General features: G+C 38.2%; 1 protein-coding gene across 1 annotated transcript in view; it reads left to right on the forward strand.

Moving 5' to 3' along the window:
• Abca13 (ATP binding cassette subfamily A member 13) overlaps positions 1-26,553 on the forward strand; it is a 471,059-nt gene extending 444,506 nt beyond the window's left edge. Inside the window, exons 60-62 of the mRNA XM_021177120.1 lie at positions 22,124-22,229; positions 24,249-24,386; positions 25,574-26,553. Of these exons, the coding sequence (XP_021032779.1) occupies positions 22,124-22,229; positions 24,249-24,386; positions 25,574-25,672 (343 nt within the window). The 3' untranslated portion in view covers positions 25,673-26,553. The remainder of the gene's footprint in view (positions 1-22,123; positions 22,230-24,248; positions 24,387-25,573) is intronic.
• The last annotated feature ends 351 nt before the right edge of the window (positions 26,554-26,904 follow it).

Raw genomic sequence — 26,904 nt, forward strand, 5'->3', positions numbered from 1 at the left:
CTGCTTTCTTGCCTGCTTGCTTGCTGCCTGCCTGCTGCCTTCCTTCTCTCCTTCCTGCCTTCCTTCTACTTTTCTGCCTTCTTAACTGCTAGTCTTTCTGCCTGCCTGCCTTCCTGCTTGTCTTTCTTCAATATGTTGTCATCCAGTTTTTCCATCACCATGTTGAATTTGCTGTCTTCTCTCTAGTATGTGATTTTAACTCCCCTTTGTCCAAAATTCTAGGGGTTGCAGTTGTGGGCTTAGTCTATTGATTATATATTTATTTTTGTGCCAGCCCTGAGCTATATTTTTATTACTATGATACTTTAATATATCTGGAAACTAGGTATTATGAAACCTATCAGAATATTTGTCCATACTTGCTTTGGTAACTTGGGTAATTTGTATTTCACTGAATTTTATTATTGTAATTTATATTTCTATAAACAATATAGTGATAGTTTTGATTGGTGTTATATTAAATCTATAGGTACTTTTTGGAAGGGAGGCCATTTTTACAATATTTATTTCCATTCTAATAGCATGAGACATCTTTTCATTCTCTAGTGTTTCCCAAAATTCCTCTGTTTAGTGTTTTTATGGTTTTATTGTATGGTCTTTCACTTCCTTAGTGAAGCTTATTCTGAATTTTGTGGGGAGGGTAGGCTATTGTGAGTGGGATTGTTTCTCTGATTTTTTTCTTAGTATGCTTTTTTATTAGTATATAGGAAAGCTACTGATTTTTGTATGTTCATTTTGTGTATTTTATATCCTACCATTTTGATGAATGTGGTTATCAGCTTTATAAGTTTTTCTAGGGGGTACAACCTTTAGACACTTTAATGTACAAACCATATTATCTTGTACATAAGGACATTTTCGACTTCTCCTTTTCAAAGTTATATCTCTTTTATTTCATTCTCTTGTTTTATTGGTCTGCTAAGACTTTGAGTACCATATTGAAGAGAAATAGAGAGCATAGAAACCCTTGACATATTTCTGGTTTTAGTGAGAATACTTTCAGTTTTTCTTTATTTAGCGAGATGCCAGCTACAGACATGTAATAATATAGTCCTTATTATCTTCAGGTATGATCAGTTCCAAGATTCTTCATGATTTTTATCATGAAGGGATATTGAATTTTGTCAAGGGCTTTTCTGCATTTACTAGGAGAATTGTGTGATTTCTATTATAGAGTTTGCTTATGTGATGAATTGCATTTACTGACTTGTGCATGTTAAAACCACTGCTGTACTTTTAGAATACAGCCAACTCAATTGTGGATGATATTTTGGTGTGACCCTGAGATCAAGTTGCAAATAACTTATTGAGTACTTTTGCATCCATATCCATTAGGGTGAGTGGCCCACAAAGTATGTGTGCGTGTGTGTGTGCATGTGTTTGTAAGTGTGTGTGGTGTGAGTATATGTGTGCATGCATGTGTGCATGTGTGAGTGTATGTGTATGTGTGCATGTGTGCACTCATGCATTCTTGTGAGAGTCTGTGTCTGCATATGCATGTATACATGTATGCATGCATGCATGTTTGTGTGTGTTGCATGTGGGTGTGTGCATGCATACATGTAGGTGCATGCATGTGTATGTGTGTGTGTGTGTGTGTGTGTGTGTGTATGCGCTGTTTATCTGGTTTAGCTATCAGTGTAATTCTGGATTTGTAAACAATTTTTAAAACTTATTTTTCTATTTTATACAAGTTTTTGAAGCATTAGTTGTAGCTCTGTAAAGTTCCAGTAGACTTTGTCAGTGAATGCCCCTGTACCTGGACTCCATTTGAGTCACTCAGATCCTTCTTACTGGAACTTCAATTTGGTTGATTGTTGTGAAATTGTTTGTTTTTATTTACTTATTTATTTTGTATCTTGTTGACTTGACTTTGGTATGTAACTTTTAGAAATTCATTTCATTTATATTTTAATACTTGGTGGACCACAGCTTGTGGAAATATAGCCTTATGCTTTTGCAAATTCCTGGGTATTATCATCTCTCCACTAAGGCTTCCAATCTTACTAGGATTTAAGATATCTTCTTGGTTCATTTAGATAAAAGCTAGTCAGTAATTTAAGTTTTTCAAAGAACTAACTCTGTTTCACATTTTAAAAATATTAATTCATTGATTTATTTCCTGATCTAGCTACTTATCCATCCATCTATTTACCATCTGCTTGTCTGTCTGTCTGTCTGTCTATCTATCTACCTATCTGTCACCTGTCATCATCATTCTATCATCATCTACCTACGGATTTAGGATTTAGTTTCTTCTCAAGTTTCTAAGGCTGTTAGATGCATCATTAAAATGTGAATTTGACATCTATTTGACTTTGTAAAACAGGCTCTTATAGTTAAGTTATAAACGACCCTTTTAGGACTGTCTTTACAGTATTCCATAGGTTTGGTTATGTATTATTTTCATTTTCATTCTGTTCTAGGAACATTTTAATTTATTTCATGATTCTCTCTGTGAATTATTCAATAGTGTATTATTTAGTCTCCAGAACTTTTGATATTTTCTATAGTTTCTCTTACTGTTGATTTATGATATTATTACTTTATAGGCATACAGATATACAAGAAGTTATATCAGTTTTCTTGGATTCATTAAGATAAGCTTTCTGTTCTAATTTGAGACTAATGTTACATTAACTAAACCTGTTGAGGAGAACTTGTATTTTGCAATGTTTAAGTAGAATATTCTATTGGTATTTGTTAAGTCCATTTGATCTGATCTATGGATCAGAATAATAATACCTGCTTGTTTCCCGGTTCCATTTGCTTGAAATATTCTTATCTGTCCTTTTATGCTAAGGTAGTGTTTATCTTTGGAGACTGGATATATTTCTTGGACATGGAAAAATAAAGAATTCTGGTTTTGTTTATTTTCTTTTGTTTTTGTTTTATAATACAATTTTAAAAATTAATATCTTACTGGTATTGAAAGATATATATCAATTCCTGTCATTTAGTTGATTTTGTGTTAAGCATTTCTTATTGCTCATTGTTTAGCAAATGTCTTAGGAATGTTTTTTGATAACTTCTTGAGTTTTTCATTCATTACCATCTGAATACTATTTTTGTAGTCAACATTGATTGACGTTCTAATTTCATTCTTCTGGTTGTTTCTGTTCTCTTGGACTTCTTTCAGGCCTTTATTTATATTATTTTAAAAATTCATCCATGCCATTATTTGTGATGTGCTTGAATGGTCTGGAATTTCATCTGACTTGCTCTCATTGGTAGCCATTATTATTAGACTGATAAATTTTGGACGAGGCCATATTTTCTTAGCATTCTATATTGGGAGTCGCCCATCAAGAATTTATTTGTTGGTTGAGTATTTGTGATGGGCCTGTGTTGTTTTTGTTTGGTTCTCAGTACTTGGTGAGTCTTGGTTCCTTTTAATGTTTCTTGAATTTTCATCATGGAAATGATTGGTGTTGATTTATAAATGGAGTAGCTGAGATTATCTCATCTCAGTTGTGTGGAAGGCACAGTCTCTATTCTCACAAACTGGGATCATTGCTATGCACCAGGGGCTGAAAATGATCAGCAGAACTGTTCATCCTGTGACCTCAAGTGGCAAAATTTGCATGTTGCTTGGAACACAGCTAGAAAGGGGAATCTTTTGACTTAATGAGTTGCATATGTAAAAAAAAAATTGTGCTTGTGGTTCAAGGGTCAGTGGATCACAAACCTTTTTTTTCCCAGTGGGATGCACACAGGATATAAAAACTATAGAAGGGTTTCGCAAAGACAGTAAGAGGTTCTGAGACTTCTAAGCTGTCTGGACAGTTTGGGACTTGGGACACAAGTGTGCCTATGAGGTTTTCAGTCCTTCAGATCTCTAAATTGGCCAATTGCTGTGAAAACACAGAGCATGGCACTGTGCAAGGGAAGTAGGAGATATCTACTTTGTCTGAACAGATTGAGTATATGGCAATGGTCTGCAAGACCTCCAACCTATGCTTCCGGAGTGAGGCAGTATACACTGGAGGCAGGAATTTGTTAGAGTTTTTATCTATTAAGTTATGCTGGGGTCAGTGACTCAGGAGTGTGTTGTGGGAATAGGAGTCTCCAAAGTCTCTTATCTGCCTACATAAGATGGGGACATAGAGCAGTAAATGTCCATAGTAGAGGCAAGGGGTTCTGAAAAATATAATCTGTGCTGCTGAATTGGCTATGGAGAATGGAAGTGCATGGTAAATTGTAGGAGTCAAATGCCTCGAGACTGTCTAACCTGAGCTGAACATATAGAGAGACAGAATATGAACAGGGAGGAGAAAGCCCTAGGACCTTAACCTATCACCATTTTTGGGAACCATGCTGCAGAAGTGTGCAGTGGAGTCTCTTACATTGTCTGGCTGTGATGAGTGTGCAGAGCTGCCAGAATTTTTCTTTTCTCTCTCTCTCTCTCTCTCTCTCTCTCTCTCTTTTCTTTCTTTCTTTCTTTCTTTCTTTCTTTCTTTCTTTCTTTCTTTCTTTCTTTCTTTCTTTCTTTCTTTCTTTCTTCTTTTGCCAACAATTCTTTATTATGAATACTTGTGGGAAATACCAACAAACATTGATTTCCTTATTCAGGAGATGTGTGTTGAACATGCATTATGCATTTTTTTAATTAGATATTTTTTCATTTACATTTCAAATGCTATTCCCAAAGCCTCCTATACTCCCCACTGCTCCCCAACCCACCCACTCCCGCTTCCTGGCCCTGGCATTCCCCTGTACTGGGGCATATGATCTTTGCAAGACCAAGGGCCTCTCCTCCCATTGATGGCCGAGCAGGCCATCTTCTGCTACATATGCAACTAGAGACATGAGCTCGGGGCGGGGGGCGGGGTGGTGGTACTGGTTAGTTCATATTGTTGTTCCACCTATAGGGTTGCAGATCCCTTTAGCTCCTTGGGACCTTTCTCTAGCTCCTTCACTAGGGGCCCTGTGTTCCATCCAATAGATGACTGTGATCATCCACTTCTGTATTTGTCAGGCACTGGCTATGTCAGGGTCCTATCAGTAAAATCATTCTGGCATATGCAATAGTGTCTGGTTTGGTGGTTGTATATTGGATGGATCCCTGGGTGCGGCAGTCTCTGGATGGCCCTTCCTTCTTGATACTCATGAGACATTTTCTGAAGATATGTGAACAAAGGCCTATCTGCCCCTAGTAAGGTTCTGATGACAGAATTAGGAAATTATCCCTCCCAAGACTCCATGGATGAACCAATGTATTTATTCTGGTTTCTTACTGGAATATAGGTGAGACATTAACTTTTTGTTTGTTTGTTTGTTTTGTTTTTTGAGACAGGGTTTCTCTGTGTAGCCCTGGTTGTCCTAGAACTCATTTTGTAGACCAGGCTGGCCTTGAACTCAGAAATCTGCCTGCTTCTGCCTCCGGAGTACTGGGATTAAAGGCATGTGCCACCATGCCTGACTGAGACATTAACTTATAAAAACATTCAAAAGCTGCTGCTTTACCAAAAATCTGATCCCAGCATAGTGACAACATGCAAAAGCTGTGTGCTCAAAGCTCCCTGTGGTTTGTAGGCAGCTTTGCTGGCCTAAGAATCTCCTCCATCCTGTCAAGTTTTACTGCTTGTATAACTTCATGGAAGGTCTCTGAAATTTTTTTCTCTAGCTTCCCAAATTTTGTGAACTTTCTTCCTCCATCCAGGAAGTAATGTTCTGAAAAAAGGAAATGGCTACACAAAATTGGATATGAATTTGAAACCATATGTTTGTGACATATGAAATAGGGTTCTTTCATGTAGCATATGTTAGGGCTCATCCAGGACATAACATGTGCCATTCATTTGTTCATGTGTGTGTGTGTGTTTGTGTATGTGTGTGTGTGTGTGTGTGTGTGTGTACAGGCTTTTGTCATGTTGACTATGTAGCTTGCTGTGAGATTTCGGGGCCATCTTTGGACTTCTAAGCCAAGATGTTCCCCAAGTAGGATGAGTTTTTTTGAATTCTAGTTACTAGTGTATTAAGGTTTTGACTTCTCTCATTGTTACCTATTATACCATTGTATACTCATTGTTACCTGTTATGTTCTGATTGCTCATAATTTTAGCAATCTTAGAAGTGGGATCTCATCTGAATTTCTATTTTTCTCATGACTGATATTCCTAAACAATTTTACATGCATATTGACACATCTTTTAAAAGTGATTTTATTTTAATCATGTGAATGAAAGTCTGTGTGTGAACATGAGTATGGGTGTCTGCAGATGGCAGAAGAAGGCATCTGATCCAATGGAGATGGAATTACTGACAGTTTTTGAGCAGTCTAATGTAGGTGCTGGGAATTCATATCAAACTTCCTTTGAATTTATCTGCTTATTTATTCTCTTTATCCACAGCTGTTACTACTCACTGATTAATCAGTAATTGCTTTATAATTTTCAACAATATTGTGGACATAAATCACTGTGAAGATGAAGTCCATCAAATTGGAGGTCTAGTTCCTGGGATAAGTCTTTGAGACTTGTCCTGATCATAGATGGTTCTTCCTAGTTTTCTCCTTGAGTTCTCTCTGGAAAACTAGATGGCCTATTGTTATCCTATTTCTCTGATAGAACTATCAATCTTCTACTAGCCTTTTACCACAACTTCCTCTGTTATTAGATCCTCTTCTCTGAATTTCTATATACACTGCTACAATGAGTCTGCTCTTTGGAGAAGAGGAAGATCTATCTTTTTTATGCCCTGTCTCCCCTTCCTGGAAAAATATCTGAGATACATCTCTTAAAGCAGAAATGGTGATAATATCATGATTCTTCCATGTCAGAAATTTTGTGCACATTGGAGATGGCAGGGTGTTGACTCATATATTCTCAGGCTGTTTTTGATGGGGTCGAGTCAGTAGTAGTCCTCAGATTTGCAACATCTCTTGTCTAATTCAGTTTCTATTGTATGAGGTACAGCTGGGTGGTCAAAGATTTTACCTTTCAGCTGTACACCAACTGACATCACTGACTGATTGGTGTGGGCTGGGTAATACATGCTTTATTCTGCATGTCTCGGAAAATAGTCTTAGGAGCCAGGATAAAAGGGCCAGAGTTCTTGGACACATTAGTGTAAAGTGGACTTTCTTTCCGTATGCTGGAAACTGTGAAGATAGTGCTGGGTAATGTTTATTTTTCTTTTTTATTAGATATTTTCTTTTTACATTTCAAATGTTATAATCATTCCTAGTTTCCTCTCTGAAAATCCCCTATTCCACCCCCACCCCCTCCCCCAACTCACCCACTTCCTCTTCATGGCCATGGCATTCCCCTATACTGGGGCATAGAACCTTCACAGGACCAAGGGTCTCCCCTCCCATTGATGACTGACTAGGCCATCCTCTACTACATATGCAACTAGAGCCATGAGTCCCACCATGTGTTTTCTTTGATTGGTGGTTTAGTCCCAGGGAGCTCTGGGGTTACTGGCTAGTTCATATTGTTGTTCCTCCTATGGGGCTACAAACCCCTTCAGCTCCTTGGGTCCTTTCTCTAGCTCCTTCTTTGGGGACTCTGTGCTCTGTCCAATGGATGGCTGTGAGTATCCACTTATGAATTTTCAGGCACTGGCAGAACCTCTCAGGAGACAGCTATGTCAGGCTCCTGTCAGCAAGCTCTTGTTGGCATCTGCAATAGTGTCTGGGTTTGGTGGTTGTTTGTGGGATGAATTCTCAGGTAGGGCAGTCTTCAGTCTCTGCTCCAAATTTTGTCTCTGTAACTCCTTCCATGGATAAAACTCTCAGTTACCATAGATGGAGAATCCAGAGTATTGCACGACAAAACCAAATTTACACAATATCTTTCCACAAATCCAGCCCTTCAAAAGATAATAAAAGGAAAACTCCAACACGAGGAGGGAAACTACACCCTAGAAAAAGCAAGAAAGTAATCTTTCAACAAACCTAAAAGAAGATATCCACATGAATAGAAAAAGCAAGAAAGTAATCTTTCAACAAACCTAAAAGAAGATATCCACATGAACAGAATCCCAACTCTAACAACAAAAATAACAGGAAGCAACAATTGCTTTTCCTTAATATCTCTTAATATCAATGGACTCAACTCCCCAATAAAAAGACTAACAGACTGCCGGCTATCTAAACGTGACCCAACATTTTGCTGCAAATAGAAAGTCTACCTCAGGGACAAAGACAGACACTGCCTCAGAGTAAAAGGCTGTAAAACAATTTTCCAAGCAAATGATCCCAAGAAACAAGCTAGAGTGGCCATTCTAATATCGAATAAAATCGACTTTCAACCTAAAATTATCAAGAAAGACAAGGAAGGGCACTTCATACTCATCAAAGGTAAAATCTAACAAGATGAACTCTCAATTCAGAACATCTATGCTCCAAATGCAAGGAAATCCATATTCATTAAAGAAACCTCACTAAATCTCAAAGCACATATTGCATGGCAAACAATAATAGTGGGAAACTCCAATACCCCACTCTCATCAATGGACAGATCCTAGAAACAGAAACCAAACAGAGACACAGTAAAACTTAACAGAAGTTATCAAACAAATGGATTTAACAGATATCTATAGACCATTTTATCCCCAAACAAAAGGATATATTTTCTCCAGCACCTCATGGTACCTTCTCCAAAATTAGCCATGAGGTCACAAAACAGGCCTCAACAGATACAAAAATATTGAAATCATCCCACGTATCCTATGAGATCACCAGAAACTAAGGTTGATCTTCAATAACAACATTAATAATAGAAAGCCCACATACTGGTTTGTCATGTTTCAACTGTGGTGGGCTACTACTGATTACTGTCTTGTAGCCGATGTTTTGAAATGCTATTTCTTTTCTCTTTCTTTGTATAGAACGATAGTTTCTGTACCTTTTTGATGATTACTTTGAAAAAGTTTTACCAGTTTTCTAGAGAATGAGTATCAGACTATTCACACTATCCTGCTAGTAATCTGTTCATCACTATATTTGTTTCATATTGGTACCACACTGTTACCCAAAGAGACTATGCCCACTGGATGATCAGGCTAGGCCATCGAGAAATGCCATTTGACCCTTCTTTTTTCTAAGTCATATGTTTATAGTATTTGGTTCCTTAGGAATATGATTGTGTGGCATTGCATAAGACAGAGAAACATTTGTTTTTATAAATGAGATTTTATCCTAGCAATCACACTAGCATAAATATTGGCATGTACAGCAAGGGGTCAGTCACATCAAATAGAAATCTCCATGGCACAAAGGCAGAAGCTGATTTTCCTTGTTCTATGTAGATCATCTGTCTCACTTGGTGTATGGTGCGATCCTGAGTAGTGTTGGAAAATTTTAACCTCTTCATAATTCATTCCTACACTTGAACTACTACTAGCACCTACCTTTCCCATTAAGTACCTTGGCATCTGTGAATTTGTTCATGCCAGGATTCCATGATGAAGGGCTCTGTATTCCATGTGGTGGAGTAGTTTGCATAACCTGCTCGGACTCTGTGCTTGGATGGTATGCTTTGAGGGTGTGTTCCCTGCTGAGAAGCTGGGTCAGTTAAGAACTCTGTGAGTTTGGTAAATTTGCTCCCTTTTTAAAAATGTGGGGTGGGGTGGAAGGGTGGAGTAATTGAAAAGTTTTGGGCTTTTTATCTACGTATGTCCTGTCTGATGATGTAACATCCTTATCTTTGTGCAAAGTAGGAAAATTCCCACCACGAATGAAGCAGAGGCCTGCAGAGGCTGCTTTATGAGTAGATTTCTTCAGCAACAAGGGCAAGGTTATTCTTTAAAGCAATCACTTTGTGCTTAGGCAAGTATTTATTTTTCTTATTGCACCATTTTAGGAGTGATTAAATTGTTTGCATAGACTCTCATAAGTTATAAAGGTTATAAAGCAATAAAATCTCTGAAACTGAGCTCAACAAGTAGCCTAGGCCAATCTCCAAAAAATACTATGTCCTAACCCAGGCTTACAATCACAGAGAAGCAGAATAAAGTACCAAGCTCCCAAACCTACTGAAGAACATCCTGTGCAGGAGATGGCAGTCCCTTGTAGCTTATGTCTCCTCACATATGATGGCTGTGAGGTATGTATGCTGACTTTGAAGGGTCCTCTCCTTGATCATGGCATTTTCTTCTTAGATATGACCCACTAAAAGCTCTCGGGTTCTCTGTGGGCATTGCTCATAGAGCCAGAAAGTAGATCCCTATAGCTTTTCTGTAGGGATCCTAATCCCAGCCACAGGCTATGAGATAAAAGGTGGGGATTGCTTTGATCCTGTTGCCTCTGTGCATATGACTGTGAGACTTGCATGGTGGCTGTTTCTGGTGTTGTGAATCAATATGGCACAATATATATATATATATATATGTATATATATATATATATTTAATTCCTCATCTTCTCAGAACACAGAGCACAGATGTTTGTGATAAGACAACCAAGGCTTTGGTTCGTTTACTTTAAGAAAAGGAGCTGCTGGGTAGTGTCTTATGTAATGGCCAATGGTGTCCTAGTATGTGTCAGTGGGGTTATACAAATCTCTAAAGAATGAGTGGATCATGTCAGCTCTGTTTGGTTGTTTGGTTATTTGTTCTCACATCACTACAAGGTTTTCAAACAGTATTAGCCTAGCTATTAAAATAGTGTTTTAGTAACTTAAAAATTATCATAATCAGCCTCCAACGCTGATACCATTGCATACACTAGCAAGACTTTGCTGTAAGGACCCTGATATAGCTGTCTCTTGTGAGGCTATGCTGGGGCCTAGCAAACACAGAAGTGGATGCTCACAGTCAGCTATTGGATGGATCACAGGGCCTCCAATGGAGGAGCTAGGGAAAGTACTCAAGGAGCTGGGGGGATCTGCAACCCTATAGGTGGAACAACAATATGAACTAACCAGTGTCCCCCGGAGCTCGTGTCTCTAGCTGCATATGTAGCAGAAGATGGCCTAGTCGGACATCAGTGGAAAGAGAGGCCCATTGGTCATGCAAACTTTATATGCCTCAGTACAGGGGAATGCCAGGGCCAAGAAGTGGGAATGAGTGGGTAGGGGAGTGGGGGGGGTATGGGGCACTTGAAATGTAAATGAAGAAAATACCTAATTAAAAAAAAAAGAAAAAAGAAAAATAATGAAAAAATTCTTCTAGCATCAAATGTTTCTAAAATAGACATCATAATGTCAGAATTCAACTTCATGCATAACCATTGTGTTACGTGCCAACTTTCTGTTTTAAAGTGAAAGAAAAAATTTTCTTGTTAAGATCAAGAAATATGAAAATGACTTGTAATATTGCCAGTAAAGGTATCTTTTATCAATCAGGATTCAGAGGTGTCTCTAAAATGAAAAAAAAAAAAAAAGTCAGAGACTATCATTAGCACAAAACACAAGATACCAGACAGGGCAGAGTCTTTTGTTACCTTTCCATCCTAAAAGTAAAATGGCCAAAGTGGTCATGAGGTGGACAAAAACTGTGTTATACTGGAGGTGAGATCACTTCCTTTGCTGTCCTCTTGCCTTGGCTCTGACATCATCTTTTTAAATGTTCTACTTTGCTTGCTCTCAGAAAGGAAAAGAAAACAAAACGATTTGCATTTTGCTGTTTCATCAAGGAGGTATCTTGTTTCTCTTCTATTATAATAGAAGAGAAGATAGAGATAACAAGGAATTGTCTGCATTCTGTGCTTTATCAAATACTAAGGTACATGCAGGGAAGTCCCTGGTTCGTTCTTGCCCCTGAGAAGGACATCCTCAGACTGAGTCCAGGGTAAGTTTGTTGCACCTAAGCACTAAGGTATCAGACTGCATTAGTAGAGGCAGAGCTCCCCGCTGAAAGCAGAATGAAGAGAATTCTGGGGTAAGGAGTCAGATGAAGGCAGCAGACACTGGGGAACCTACAGTGACATTTTGCTTTTGCTTGCTGTACTAGAGATCACACCAAAGACCTGTATGTACTAGGCAAATGCTCTAGTGATTAGCTATATACCCATAGCTCAAGTTTGACTTTTTAAATTTTTCTCTTTTACAAAATATTTTTAAATAAAAATATCCTTACAGGATTTTTTGTTGTTGTTGTTTTAGAATTCCATACAAAGTGTTTTGGTCATAATCACCTTCCCACCCCCACCTCTTCCCAGATCCATTCCATGTTTCCCACTTACCCAACTTTCTGTCTTTTTCCTGTTTTGATTTTTAACCAATTAAAGGTCAATTTGTGCTGCTCAATATTCTTGGATGTCTGATCTTTCACTGAAGCATGGTTGGCTTACCCAGGGCTAATTCTGGTTTGTTGCATAAGCTTTGTGCTTGATGTTGCAACCACTGTGGATTCTATGTGTAGCTGTCTCACTGTGTCCAAAAGACACTGTTTTCTTGTAGTCACATACTGCTTCTTGTTCTTACACTCTTTATCAGCTTCTTCTTACACTTCCATGGTCACTGAGTCCTGTGGAGAGTGGGTATAGGATATATGTTCTATTTTGAGCTGAGCATTCTGCAGTTTCTTATTCTCTGCGTCATTCCTAGTTGTGGGTCTCTGTATTAGTCACCATCTTCTGCAAATAGGAGCATCTATGATGAGTACTTAGAAATGTATTGATATATGGTGTCTTAATCAGGGTTTCTATTCCTGCACCAAACATCATGACCAAGATGCAAGTTAGGGAGGAAAGGGTTTATTCAGCTTACACTTCCAAATTGCTGTTCATCACCAAAGGAGGTCAAGACTGGAACTCAAGAAGGTCAGGAAGCAGGAGCTGATGCAGAGACCATGGAGGGATGTTTCTTGCTGGTTTGTTTCCTCTGTCTTTCTCAGCTTGCTTTCTTATAGAACACAAGACTACCAGCCCAGGAATGGAATCACCCACTATGGGCCCTCCCCACTTAATCACTAATTGGGAAAATGCCTTACAGCTGGATCTCATCGAGGCATTCCCTCAGCTGAGACTCCTTTCTCTGTAATAACTCCAGCTTGTGTCAAGGTGACACACAAAACCAACCAGTACATATGGGTACAATAATAAATTGTTAGGAGTTGGTTTAATACTATCTCCATTTAGTAGATTAGTAGTAGTGGCCACCTCTCTAACTCCTGTGACTTATCTAGCTCTAGATTCTTGGTCCAGAAATGGTGCCAGGTATGGGTTTCATCTTGTGGGATATGTCTGACATTCAATCACAAAGTGGTTGCTTATTCCTCTGATGCTTAACTTTTGAGTCAAAAACTTTCCATCTTGAAACTAACATCTTGAAACAAACTCCTGAGTTTGGTTCCTATGATTCTGTTGACCTGTTTGTTGCTACTGCTAGCCCAAATGCTCAATTAGAGTTCAATGCCTAGTAGAATAATCAAAAAGTCGCTCTATTGCACCTTAAATTGGTGATATCTCCTATTATACTTTGAATGCTTACTCCTCAGTTGAAGGTGCTAATGCAGATGTGAAGTCTTTAGGTAGTAGAGCCTGCCTGGCAGAAGTAGACCACGCAGGGTAGGGCTCTATTGCTTTTGGCTGGCTCCTGGTTCTGTGCTCTGCTTTATGACCTGGTGTGATATGAAAACTTTCCACTGTAGGATCCTGAAACCATCAGTTGCTCTGCAAGGCCTGTTCTGCAATGATCAACTGAGACTCTCTGAAAGTGAGCCAAAACAAATCATCCCTCCCTTATGTTGTACCTGCCAGTTATTGTGGTCACTATCTTCTGGATGCTAAGAAGAATTGTCTTTGAAAGGTGTGCTAATGCGACTAGAGCTTTTGTTTCCTGAGAAGCCTTGCTATTTACCCATATGATCTTGTCTTTATATTCAGAAACTTATCGAGGTTCTTTCCAAAGACAGTCTCTGTCCCGGAAGGTATGCCGTGCCACCTGGAAAACACTATTTTGTTTTGTTCATTATTGTTTGATAATTGTCAGGGGTTCTTTAATATTAAAGTCTTGAATATATAACCCTCAGGGTGATCCTTATTTGCATATGTGATTATTGGGAAAATTTCCAAGCTCAACTAAAGGAAAGTTGAAGAACAAGTGCACTTAAGATGAAAAGATGTGCGTGTGGAGTGAGACCTAGTTTGTCCCAGCACTGCAGGAAATAAGATAAGGGAGAACATGAATGACCTTAGAACTATTCATCTATGAAGAAAATATTCCATCTGTGGGCAGTGGTGCACAGATGGCAGTGAAGAATAAAATGAACATACTGTTGTCACAGTGGTCATTTAAAGAACAGAGGAGTGCTATATGCCATTAGAAGACATCCTGCTGTAAGCTCGGATTTTTAGTTGAACTTATGAATATTGAAATTGTGAGACTTTCTTTTCCTTTGAGCTATGTGAGCTAAAGGAGTTCTTTAGCACCAAATGAGATCTTATTCCATGTTTGTGTTGCAGAGCTAAAGATGATGATATATATAATGCTGAGGGATTAAATCGAATAACATGTGCTTGGTGCCTCACTTAGGACAGATAAAGATAGAACTATTCTCTGTTTTCAATACTGGTTCCTTGTCTCTCTGGACGAACACTGTCTTAACTACATTTAAGAGACACCATGACCAAGCAACTTACAAAGGATAACATTTAGTTTGTGGGGCTGCTTACAGTTTCAAAGGGTGAGATAATGACCATCATGGCAGGGTTTGGTAATGTAGGGAAACATGATGCTGGGGCAGTAGCTGAGAGCTGACATTTGATATACAAATGGGAAAAGAGAGGAGACACTGGGCCTGGTATGGACTTTTGAAACTAAGTGGCACACCTCCTCTAACAAGGCCACATCTCATAATCCTTCCCAAAATAATCCACAAACTATGGACCAAACATTCAAATATATGAACCTGTGGGGGTCATTCTCATTTACACCACCATAAAGAGTCACATAATGACTGGGATAATGATGAGGGAATTTCTGTGCAGATATACAAGCCTCATACCACATAGTCGCATATATATACATATATGTATATGTATATGTATATGTGTATATATATATATATATATATATATANTATATATATATATATATATATATATATATATATATATATATATATATAATCTGTTACCTACCCAACATTTAGACACTTTTCCTTAGAATCATCCTTTACTCTGTTTTCCTCTGTCAGCAAATAAGCTACTGAAGGGAGATGACTAGAAGTTGCCATATTGCACAGACACCACCAAGCCATGAATGGACAGGATGTACTATAGAGAGACAAGAAAGTTATAAACAAGGTGACTTGGTTTGAAGCATCTGTATCTCCTGGGAATACTCTCATACAGATGATTGATGGGAGCTCATATAAGAACTCAGGATCATGCTACCCTATGCTCTCTGTTCTTTTATTATATCATGAATAAAAAACCAGTTTTTAATTTTTTAAAAGATATTTTATATTCCAATTGTCTTATTGGTAAGAATATATTTATGGATGTGTGTGTGTTTGTGTATATATGTGTGAATATATATGCTTGGATTCCTTATGAATCAGATGATGGCATTTGATTTTATATAAGAAGACATCTAAAACAAATTTTAAATACTTATTACTTTAATTCAAATATTAGTTTCCATACCTAGAAGTTTTTTGCCTGTAATTTTTAGAAGATATATTTAAAGGTCAGAATGGCAATGCATTTGCAAAATTTAGTACATCAGAATGCTTCTTTTGTATTTTAGAAACCATGTGTATTTCTTTATAATTATAATGGTTGTAATGAGCTCTTTTAGTGTTCAGTAGTAGGTGAAGAATAACTAACAGTCATACAACATCGAAGTGATATCCTAGTATTTCACTTGCACTTGTTATAAATATGCTTGCACAAATGATATTCTACTGGATCTATAATTTTCCATTTTATAGTTCATGTAATCATAAGCATTTTCTCACTTAAAATTCTTTGTGGATATATATTTTAATGGTTGAGGATAATATCAACATAGTTTCATGAACCGTTTAATTCTAATTTGAGGTAAAATATTTTTCAAATGGAGTCTGGAGCTAAGATGTGTAAAAGTTCAGGGCTTCAGCTCTGCCTTGGAGGGTCATTTCAGACAGTAGCTGCTCACACACTGTGTTCTTTGGTGTCTGTTTGTGCTTGAGACTCCACTGTGTTCTGCGCTTCTCATCCTTCTGTTTTAGTACTTTTTACTTATATTACAATCAATAAGAGATGTGTTACAAAGTATTCTTACACATAATTTTGCCTGCAGACGTGTTACTTCAAATGAAATGTAATTTTGAAAGAATTTAAAATATTAACATGCTTATAGAGAATTTATTAAACAATTTTTGAAATTTAGCAGGAATTTTCCAAAATACATTAAAATATACTATTAAAGGCTGCAAACAAAATATACCTAAAAAGGCTACAATCTATATTAGTGATAAAATTGGCCACAAGGTCTTCTTTCCCTTCATCACCCCCCACCATCATACAACCTTTGTTTTCTTTGTCTTATCTGCATTCACAGAACTTTCCCAAATAAATTGTGGGCTTCTCAATATCAAATAGAGTGATGTTTCATTTTGGGGAAATCCTGCATAGAGCTGAAATTACACTCTTTATTTATTTACATATTTACACAGTGCCAAAAGCAGTTCCAAGTGACTCACAAGGAAGAATTAATTCTGTCCTCCAACAACCTTATTAGGCAGTGTCTCTTCTAGGTCTTATCTCTAGATAGGAAGGCTAAGCTTGGAAGTCTTACCCAGCTTTTTAAGGTTATGCATTTTGTGGGAGGAATGTAGGTTATCAGGATCCAGCGTCTTTGTCACAAACTCTTCACAATGATATTGGAATGTCTGAAAACATACTGCCATTCAGCATGCCCCTCCTAGGAATCAATGCAGTGCCCAGTCATAGCTCGGAGCCTACTGCATGGGAAAGCTTCAGATTTGCAGTGACTCATCTCTTGACCTTTGGAAGTCTCTTCAAGCATTTGTGCTTATACCTTTCTTGCTTAAAAGCATGGAAATGCCCACCCATTCTGGAGTCTTGGTGAAGACAGTGTTGGGGAGTTTGTGTAAATCAGCAGTTCAGCCTTTTTCTCCCACTCCTATGGAGTAAAATGCCATTGATATGGATCTCCTGTATTAGTATAATAGTATTAGTGTATTAGTGTATAATTTCTAGAGCTGGCTGAATAGGAGTGTTACAGAATTCATCTTTATATGGGTCCATGTGGGTTACCAATGCTCATTGACATCTCAACTTTGTGTAAAATAGAAGCCATCAGCCACAAAGAATGGGGGCTTTGATCAGTAGTAGTAGTATGGGTTCCAGGTACAAAGTTTCCCACTCAGTACAGAGCTCTCTGAGGGGTGGAAAACTCAAGCCTCAAGGATAAGGAGAAGATTGATGTCAATAAAGCACTAACAGCCACTAAAGAAATAAAACTCTATATAAATGTTCCATTATTGACAGCCAAAGCCTCAAGTATATGACAGGGACAGAAAAGTAGCCTACAAAGACCACCATAGCTACCAGAATTAATGGTAGCTTTTAATAAAATTTTCTTTATATATTACATGTAGTTGGTGATCCAGAGATTAAAGTCCTAGATAGTCCTCGAAAAATATGGTCATTTTCAGGCTTCAGAGTGCTTTCAACATAGAATTCAGGATTCCATAGATGAAAAGGACACCAAGAATTCAGAGCTTGACTCTTAGCTTCAACAGGGTATGGCCTCCTGCAGCTGTTTCCACAAGATTCCCTGGAGACTTAAAAGGACTTCCTAGTACCCTGTTCTGAGGGTTCCTGCTTCAGTAGCAGTCTCCTATTCATTGATGGGAGAAGGAATTACTCCTGTCTTAATTACAAAAATTGTGCACTATATTCACAACTATAATGGCTGTATGGCTCTAGGTTATTATTCTCCTGTTATCAAAGGTTCGAATTTGTTTCATTTCAATCCCACATGTCAATCTGTTTTACCCTTATATCAATCCTGAACTGACAATAATTAGTACATCTAATTCGTACTGTTTGATGTATACCTACTCCATTCTTAGAGAAAGCAGCCAAGTACCCAGTTGGATGGTCACAAATGGATTCTGTCATTTTAACAATGCATATCTGAAACAAAGGTAGTAGATTAGGAGTGCAGAACGCTGGACACACATCTCAGAGAATGTTCACTGTTGGGAGATGGTTTTGTGCACTATGAATTCAGATTCTGATTTCTGGGAAATCTGGGTGCAGTCTGGACTTTGTTGTTGTCTTTATTATAAAGTATTTTCTGATTCAGTATTTTGTAAAACATTGTTTTCCATCACCTCTGATTGGTTAATAAACCAAATGGTTATTCATCAAATAGATAGGCAGCAGAGAGAAAGCAGGACTTCTCGATCTAGTGAGAGGGGTCTCTGGTGGGGACCAAAATGTAAGAGATTCACCAGAAGAAATTCAACAGGAGTACATTGCCAGGGGAGTCCATGAGGACACAGATGGCAAGGAAGACCAAGATGACAGGGTCATGTGGCTGGAAATTAGGCTGGGAAAAATCGGGTTGAACAACTCACATCCTGCCCAACTTAGTGTTTGAAGCTTTTAATAAATATACTAGGTTTCCATGTAGTTTGTTTGGAAGATAAAGGGGCAATAGAAAAGCCCTCCAACCCCCAATTACTTTACAATTCACAAGGGCTATCTGTACCCTAACGAGTTCTTGTAACTCAAACAACCTGTCCTTATCACACAGACTCAAGGTATAAAAACATTAATGCATTATGGTCTGTTTTATTGAGGTAAATTTAAATAAATGTACATTTTTAACTAGCGATAAGTAAATGATGATCATAAGAATTGAACATGCAATTTTTTTCATTTATTTATTTTTTATTAGATATTTTCTTTATATACATTTCAAATGCTATCTCAAAAGTTCCCTATACCCTCCCTCTGCCCTGCGCCCCTATCCACCCACTCCTGCGTCTTGGACCTGGCATTCCCCTGTATTGGGGCATATAAAGTTTGCAAGACCAAGGGGCCTCTCTTTCCAGTGATGGCTGACTAGTCATCTTCTGCTACATATGCAGCTAGAGATACAAGCTCTGGGGGTACTGGTTAGTTCATATTGTTGTTCCACCTAAAGGGTTGCAGACCCCTTCAGCTCCTTGGGTGCTTTCTCTAGCTTCTCCATTGGGCGTCCTGTGTTCCATCCAATAGCTGACTGTGAGCATCCACTTCTGTACCTGCCAGGCACTGCCATAGCCTCATACGAGACAACTATAACAGGGTCCCTTCAGCAAAATCTTATTGGCATTGTGCAATAGTGTCTGGGTTTGGTGGCTGATTATGGGATGGATTCCCAGGTGGGGTAGTCTCTGGATACTCCATCCTTTCGTATTAGCTCCAAACTTTGTCTCTGTAACTCCTTTTGTGGGTATTTTGTTCCCCATTCTAAGGAGGAATGAAGTATTCACCCATTGGTCTTCCCTCTTCTTGATTTTCTTGTGTTTTGCAAATTGTATCTTGGTTGTTCTATGTTTCTGGGCTAATATCCACTTATCAGTGAATGCATATCTAATGACTTCTTTTGTGATTGGGTTACATCACTAAGGATGATATCCTCCAGATACATCCATTTGTCCAAGAATTTCATAAATCCATTATTTTTAATTGCTGAGTAGTACTCCATTGTGTAAATGTACCACATTTTCTGTATCCATTCTTCTGTTGAGGGACATAGACTCCACCTCACACCAGTCAGAATGGCAAAGATCAAAAATTCAGGTGACAGCTGATGCTGGCGAGAATGTGGAGAAAGAGAAACACTCCTCCACTGCTGGTGGGATTGCAAGCTTGTACAATCACTCTGTAAGTTAGTCTGGAGGTTCCTCAGAAAATTGGAAATAATACTACCGGAAGATCCAGCAATACCTCTCCTGGGCATATACCCAGAAGAAGTTCCAACTGGCAATAAGAACACCTGCTCCACTATGTTCAGAGCAGCCTTATTTATAATAGCCAGAAGCTGGAAAGAATTTTTTTCATTCTTTAATTTATTTATTTTTTTGTTGCTTGAAGTCCTATGGTAGATTGTGCTGGATACCATGTTCTATACCTGAATCCAATACACCACTACACAAAATTGATGCAAATTTCAATAATTAGGCTGACAAGATGATAGTTCAGTGGGTAAAGGTGCTGTGCAAACATGCCAACCCAAATGTTGTCCCATGGAACCCATATAAAAGTAGGAGAGAAGTTACTGTAAAATTGACCTCTGAACTCTACAGATGAGTCATGGTATACGTTACTCACTCTCTTGCTTCTCATACATTAATAATAATAACAACAAAATCTTGTACTAGCAATGCCCCATCCAAGTCTCTGGTTTTTATTGATCAGAACTGTACTGAGGCACTGTTTTATTCCAAACACCTTGGATTGAACTATAATACAGGACATAGAGTTTTTCTCCTCAAACAATGCAGACTATTGCTTTTGGTCTTGCTTTTGCTTTTGCTTGACCATCAGAATTTTATGCTTACGTCCCTATTGCTTGCTGAAAACACCGTGCATATTGGTCATGTGTTATAGAAAAAAAACTAAATAAAGCTGGTGCTGACCAGGAAGCTTCCTTCCTCCTTGCTAGATTTCAGAGCACTGAAAAATACTGTACAGGCTGTTGAGAATAAAAGTCATCCATAGACTTATCCAGTGGTGAACCCTGTGAACTGTAATAATGACCTCTGAGCAAGATATTCTTCATGGTACAAATAATGGCATGGACATTATAAGACCAACCAACTCCATTCTTGTAAGGTCTGCTCCACAAAACAAGCAAAACAAACAAAACATGTCTCTGTTACTATACTCTAGACAACTGTGATTAGGAAGGTCACTGTCTCTGGGGGCAACCAATGACTAATACATTTCTAAATGACATGATTCCGGACTGCCTTTTAAGTAGATCTCTCTCTACAAATGGATTAGGGTGTCTCTCTGAACTCATAGGAGAAGACTCTTTGTACAGTGAGCAGTGAGTGGGTAATGAAGAAACACGCAGCTCATTAAAGTGCCAAGAATATGTATCAGTTGAGTGCTCAGCCACAAATGGGACAACTGTATCAACCTTCTTAAAACTTGGGAACTGTCATAAAAGGGAAGACAGGAGCATCTTCTGAACATGACTAAATCACTGTAGCCATTATCTCACAGCATCTGTGATTGCTGTCACAAGACTTGCACAGGACCAAGCCAATTAACATTTTATCATGAAGAGGAAAGGAGTGTTGAGTGTCTACTCTAAATGAAGATCTATGGACAAATGATGGATTCTGGAGGAGAGAAAGTCATTTTACTTTTAGACCAAACACTAGAGTCTGGCTGTACACCCAGGACTATATTGGCCAACATCAACTGAATTCAATGGGTTATTAGGAATGTGGATCTGGTGTGGGTAGGAATGTGGGAAGAGTTGAGCAGAGTTCTGGCAGTTAATATGATCAAAATACAGTGAAAGAAATTCTCCAAGACTTAAAAACAGCTTTTAAAAGCACAAAGGTTTTGAAAGCCTACTACGTTCTTGAAAACTACTGTATGAGATTAGTGTGATTCTGCACTTAGTGATATTGCTGAGATAACAGTGAAACAATCTACCCAGCAGTGCTAGGCACAGTACCTCTAAGGATGTAGGCTTCTGTGGCCATTAAGAGAGTCTCTTCTCACCGAGCCTGACTTAAACCTGAAAAATATTTTTACATAACACACAGACAAGCCTTTCAGTCACTTATGTATTCCTTTTCATCTTTCCCAGTCACATTTTAATCATTGCAGGCCTTGAAGCAACAATGCCAGAAATGTACTTCCCAGGCTGGTCTCCAGGGCAACCTCTGGCTTCCTCTAACTTAGCTCTCTGCTTTTACAACTTGCATTTTCACCTTAGCTCTTTTATGGAGTATGTACCGGTTTCTGGATTTGTTTATTTGTTTTTAAGTTAAGCCAATGACCATGTTAATGTAAACAAGTGACAGCAACTTTGTTATGGACTTAAAGTTAACTTCTCCACATTATACATTTGAGAATCCAAAGACCCTAATGATTTAAAGGAGTTAACTTTCTCTAGGTCTGTACAAATTGCCTTATAGTGTCCTCACTGTAAGTCAATATATAACACATGTGTAATGCTAGCCATATTTTTATTTGACTTAGGTTTGGTGATGGTTACACAGTCAAAGTTTGGCTCCACAAGGAAGGAAGTCAGCCTAGTGCAGTTTCTGACTGCTTGAAGCTCCATTTCCCAGGAATCCAGTTTAAGGTAGGTTGTCTGACTTTTCCAGAAAATTCATGTATTCACCTCAGATAAGGTATTAATGACAAGCTAACAAAGGAATACCACTTGGGGCTAGCTCAGTGAACCAGGGAGATATTGGGGTTACTTACAAGAGTGTAAGTTTACTCAAAGGCAGTGATATCACTGAATAACCAGTTCCAGGAGAAGTGACTAGTCCCCCAAACCGTACCCTTGGTATTGCCTCCATCACTTCCAGGCATCTCCAGTGGAGAGACTCTCCTCCCTCCTGTTATTATTTTATAATCTTCAGGAAGGCCTTCATGGATTTTTATATCTCTCTGTTCCCTGCACCTTGTGAGTTTCTGAAGTTTCTTGTCCTGTGAGGTCACCCTCCCTCCAGGAGGGGATATTTCAAGGGGGATCAAACAGCTATGCAGAGAGATAATCCTAATAGCCTGTGTTACTGCTTTTAGCCAAAAGCATATTATACATGTGTTAGTCATTTTTCTCTTTTATTCCACACTGCCAAAAGACAGAACCTGCTCTATTTTTGCCTCTTCATGAATTATTGGCCATGTCGCTTTACCAACAAATGCTTGGTTTGCAGATGTTGCTTGACCACTATGGTAGATGGCAGGCCTGCTTGGTCACTTGTGGGACAGTCCGGTGGAGGGTGATTACACCTGCTCCCCTCTTATCCTGTTCACAGCTCTATTGGCTTGTTCATTTCATCTGGTTGGAGAGCTGCAGAGATCAATTTCTTCTATGTATTTGTTATGGGGTTTACAAGCTTGGTAATTTTCATATTATATAAGCTTGGACATTTTCTCATTTTTCACAATGAAAAAAATCATATGCTTTCAACCATCATCTATGAAGTTGATGTGAACAAGTATGGTGCATGGGCCAGTAGCATCTTCAATAGGTGATATCCTTTAAGCACACAGAATGGCAGGCTAGGACCCACTCTATCTGAATTGGCCTTTTGACAAGATAACTAACTAAATTGTTCCTTTACACATCGAAGTTATAGAAGCACTGAGTATAGTTCTTTGTTTTCTAGTTTGTTTGTTTTGCACACTCTTACTGTGTAGCCTGACTAGCTTGAAGATCACTATCCAGCTAAGGATAGACTTGAATTTAGACCAAATCTCTTACTTCTGCCCCTGAAGTGCTAGGCTTATGAGTGTGAACTCCAAACTTGCTTATGTACTTGAGGTTTATTTATTTTTATTTTATATGCATGGGTATTTTGCCTATGTGAATGTCTATGTACCAGATACATGCATTTCCCCCATTTCTGGAGGCCAGAAGAGTGCATTGGATCCCCTGGAACTGAGATGCAGCCCATTGTGAGTTCCCATATGTGTGCTAGGAGCTGAAACCAATCACTAAGAACAGCAGCCAGTGCCATTAACCACTGAGCCATCTTTTCATGCTGGTTTATAATCGTTTTATATAGCTGTTACTCTTATGTATCCTAACTTCTAATAGGTAATAGACATTAAATAGCCATTCTTTATTCGTTTTAACAAATAACCCATGGGCCACTACACTATCATTTGTGTTCTAGTACCACTCTGAATCATCTCCTTGGGAAAGCATAGAAAGAGCAATCAGAGTGAGTACATTTCTTACCAAGAGTTGTTGAGATAGTAAAGAAGACATCTGAGACCTAAGAGTCCCTTGATGCTTGTGAAGTTCAAGGAGTCCTCGATATTTTCATGATGCTGTATTCACCCCCTTTTTCTGGGTCATCTATAGGCTGTCTCTGTCATTTTAAGCTTCTCCTAGTGCTTATGACACAGTGGGGCAGAGTGGGACAGGGCATCATCTGAGTCTAAGTGAATGCCACTGTTCTAGTGTGTCTTGGGGTGAACAGTAGCAATAAGCATTCATTAGTCACTCCCAACATTAACCCACACACCTTATATGTGTGGCTGAAAAAACACATTTGAATTTATTTACAACAAAATGTAGTGTAATTAACTTTGTTCAATGACTTCTAATATTTTCTGACTTCTCATATTTTCTGACTTTTAGGGACAGCGCCTTAATTTGTTGGAATATCATGTACAAAAGAGTTGGGAGTGTTTAGCTGATTTGTTCAAGGTTCTTGAGAACAACAAGAGCCTCCTGAATATTGAGCATTACTCCATCAGCCAGACCACTCTGGAACAGGTACTTCACCTCAAACAGGACAGCATGCATGTTATTAATGTGCATAATTATATGCATATAATTATTGAACTTTATCCATTAGACTTTAAAATTAGACTGTTTCTTTAGCACAGCATCTCTTTTAGCTAACCTAACTCAATTTTCCAAAAGTTTAGTAAAGATAGCAAAAGTTGGGAGACCTGTCTCGTGTGTTTTGTTATAGTGTACAGAGCTTTAATTTGTTCATGAAGGTGCTGGACAGCCCATTTCGTTAAACTTCCCTTTCTAACTATTCACTCCCAAATGATGGATTTGATTCTTCAGGAGTAGAACAATAGTTGACTCTGAGGAAAGTAAAATTTTCCTCAGACTAAGAATACAGAAATATAAATTTATTGAAACTGTAAGTAAGGTATTGAAGTATTAAGACTTTACAGATGACTTTTCAGTCCTTATTCTGAGAGCTGACTCTTCAGTGGATTCCTCTGTGTGTGTGTTTGTGTGTGTGTGTGTGTGTGTGTGTGTGTGTGTGTGTGGTGATAAAGGAAAGGGTGGTATAAAGGCATGATGTCTGTCTTTCTAAAACTTTATTTAATTTATAAATAAAATATAATTACTTCATTCCTTCTTCCTTCATTTTTTCTAACCACTCCCATGTACTCCTTTTTCCTTCCTCTCAAGCACATTAATATTATTACATATGCATTTCCATATGCATACACATATATATGTGTGTATATATGTATACATATATATATATGTATATGTATGTATGTATATATATATATATATATATATATATATATATTCATTCTCCTAAGTCCATCAAGTTTTGTTTGTATGTCTATGGCTTTAGAACTGAAGACTTGATAGCCAACATCCAATTAGGAGTTTCTGGGACAGACTGATTCTACTCTCTCAGCAGTTATTAATTGCCTGTAGTTCTTAATCTAGGAGTGGGGCCATGTGAAAGTCAACATTTATATTGATGTGTCAATTGGGGTTGTCATAATTCAGGTATTCTTTAGGCTACAATATTGTTGAGATTTCATGAATGTAACTTCCCAGCCATATCTAGAATACATAGTTTCATAGCGGACTTGGTAGGCCTCTACCTCTTTTTGCCCATTTGGACAGTATCTGAGACATCTCTCCTTATAATAGTCAGTATCAAATGAGTTAGTAACTATTTCATTTTTTTCTTTCAGGTCTTTGTTAATTTTGCAACTGAGCAGCTGCAAACTCCATGCTTTCCTGTTGGTTTACCATCTTCTGATGCTCAACATCTGTGCCACACTCGCATCTAGGCACCAGTGAGTAAGCCTGTCTTCATCACAGCTCATCTTCAGGGACAGCTGAAGAGCTGGAAGAAATGCTCCACCAGTCATATAGTCTTTCTTTTATTACTCTATGCCTATTAATAACCAACAAACTGCAAGGTTACTCTCCAGTGTAGACTCCTTGAGATTTTTTTTCTGCTGATTGCCACACCAGGTAGGTGACAGGTTGTCTGTGACAGACTCAGCAAGGAACTGACAAGAGTCCAAACTAAGAAGTGCAGGAACCAAGAGGACCTAGGATATCCAAACTGCACACTGCATCTTCCTTTTAAATAGTCTGAGTCCTTAACAAATTGGAGTAGGACCCAGTTCAAGAATCATTTCTATTTTTTCACATCTTTAAATAAATGCCTGGCAATTTAAATGCAAACTTTCCCCAAAACTAAATATCAGTATGATGTGATATAAAGAAATTGCCATATTCATTCCTGCTTTATGCCAATCCATCAGCAAAATTGAAGACGTTTGTCATTTCTAACACGCTTAGAATCCCACAGACTATGTGGTTATAGAAGGAAATAAAAGTGGGTTGTGTTGTTAATTTGGATGACTGATTGTTGTTGTCTTACAATTTTAAGCCAGTTGTTTTGAGCTGTTGAGTATTCCATGTTGCATTAGCCTCATCTAGAGCTGTGTGGAAACTCATGCTCTCAGACATAATCTCTGAGGGATAGAATCTCAAATCCCTGGGCTGAGCCTAATATTCTGGGTTTAAACATGCACAGTTGCCTGTCATTAAATGGACAGTGTTGGGAGCAAATGACCCCAGGCAAAGTTTAGTTCTAGAAGGATTATACATAGCACATAGTAACTGAATACTGAACTTTAAATATTTTTCAAAAGTTCTCCAAAAAAAAAAGTCATTCTCAGAATTGCTGCCCTCAATGATAGGGCTCCCGTAGGGTTTATTAAAATAATAAATAACACCTTACAGTTAATAAAATGTGTAAAATCAATGTGTCTACTACTGAACAAAATTTCCAGTCAGACACTGCTGAACATTTTTTAACAGCATTTTCCTAAATCTTGATGATGGACCACATTAATTTCTTTGCAGAGTTTGGCCTTAGCCAGCATTAGCATTGCACAATAATAGCTGTGCTAGGCAGAAAGAACTCCACTGTGCCATTTTTTTTTTATACCAGGACTTTCTTAAATCTGTATTTTCTGGTTACCACTTATATCTGATATATTTTAAT

The sequence above is a fragment of the Mus caroli genome, chromosome 11 (genome assembly GCF_900094665.2).
Source record: "Mus caroli chromosome 11, CAROLI_EIJ_v1.1, whole genome shotgun sequence".
NCBI classification, from domain to species: Eukaryota; Metazoa; Chordata; class Mammalia; order Rodentia; family Muridae; genus Mus; species Mus caroli.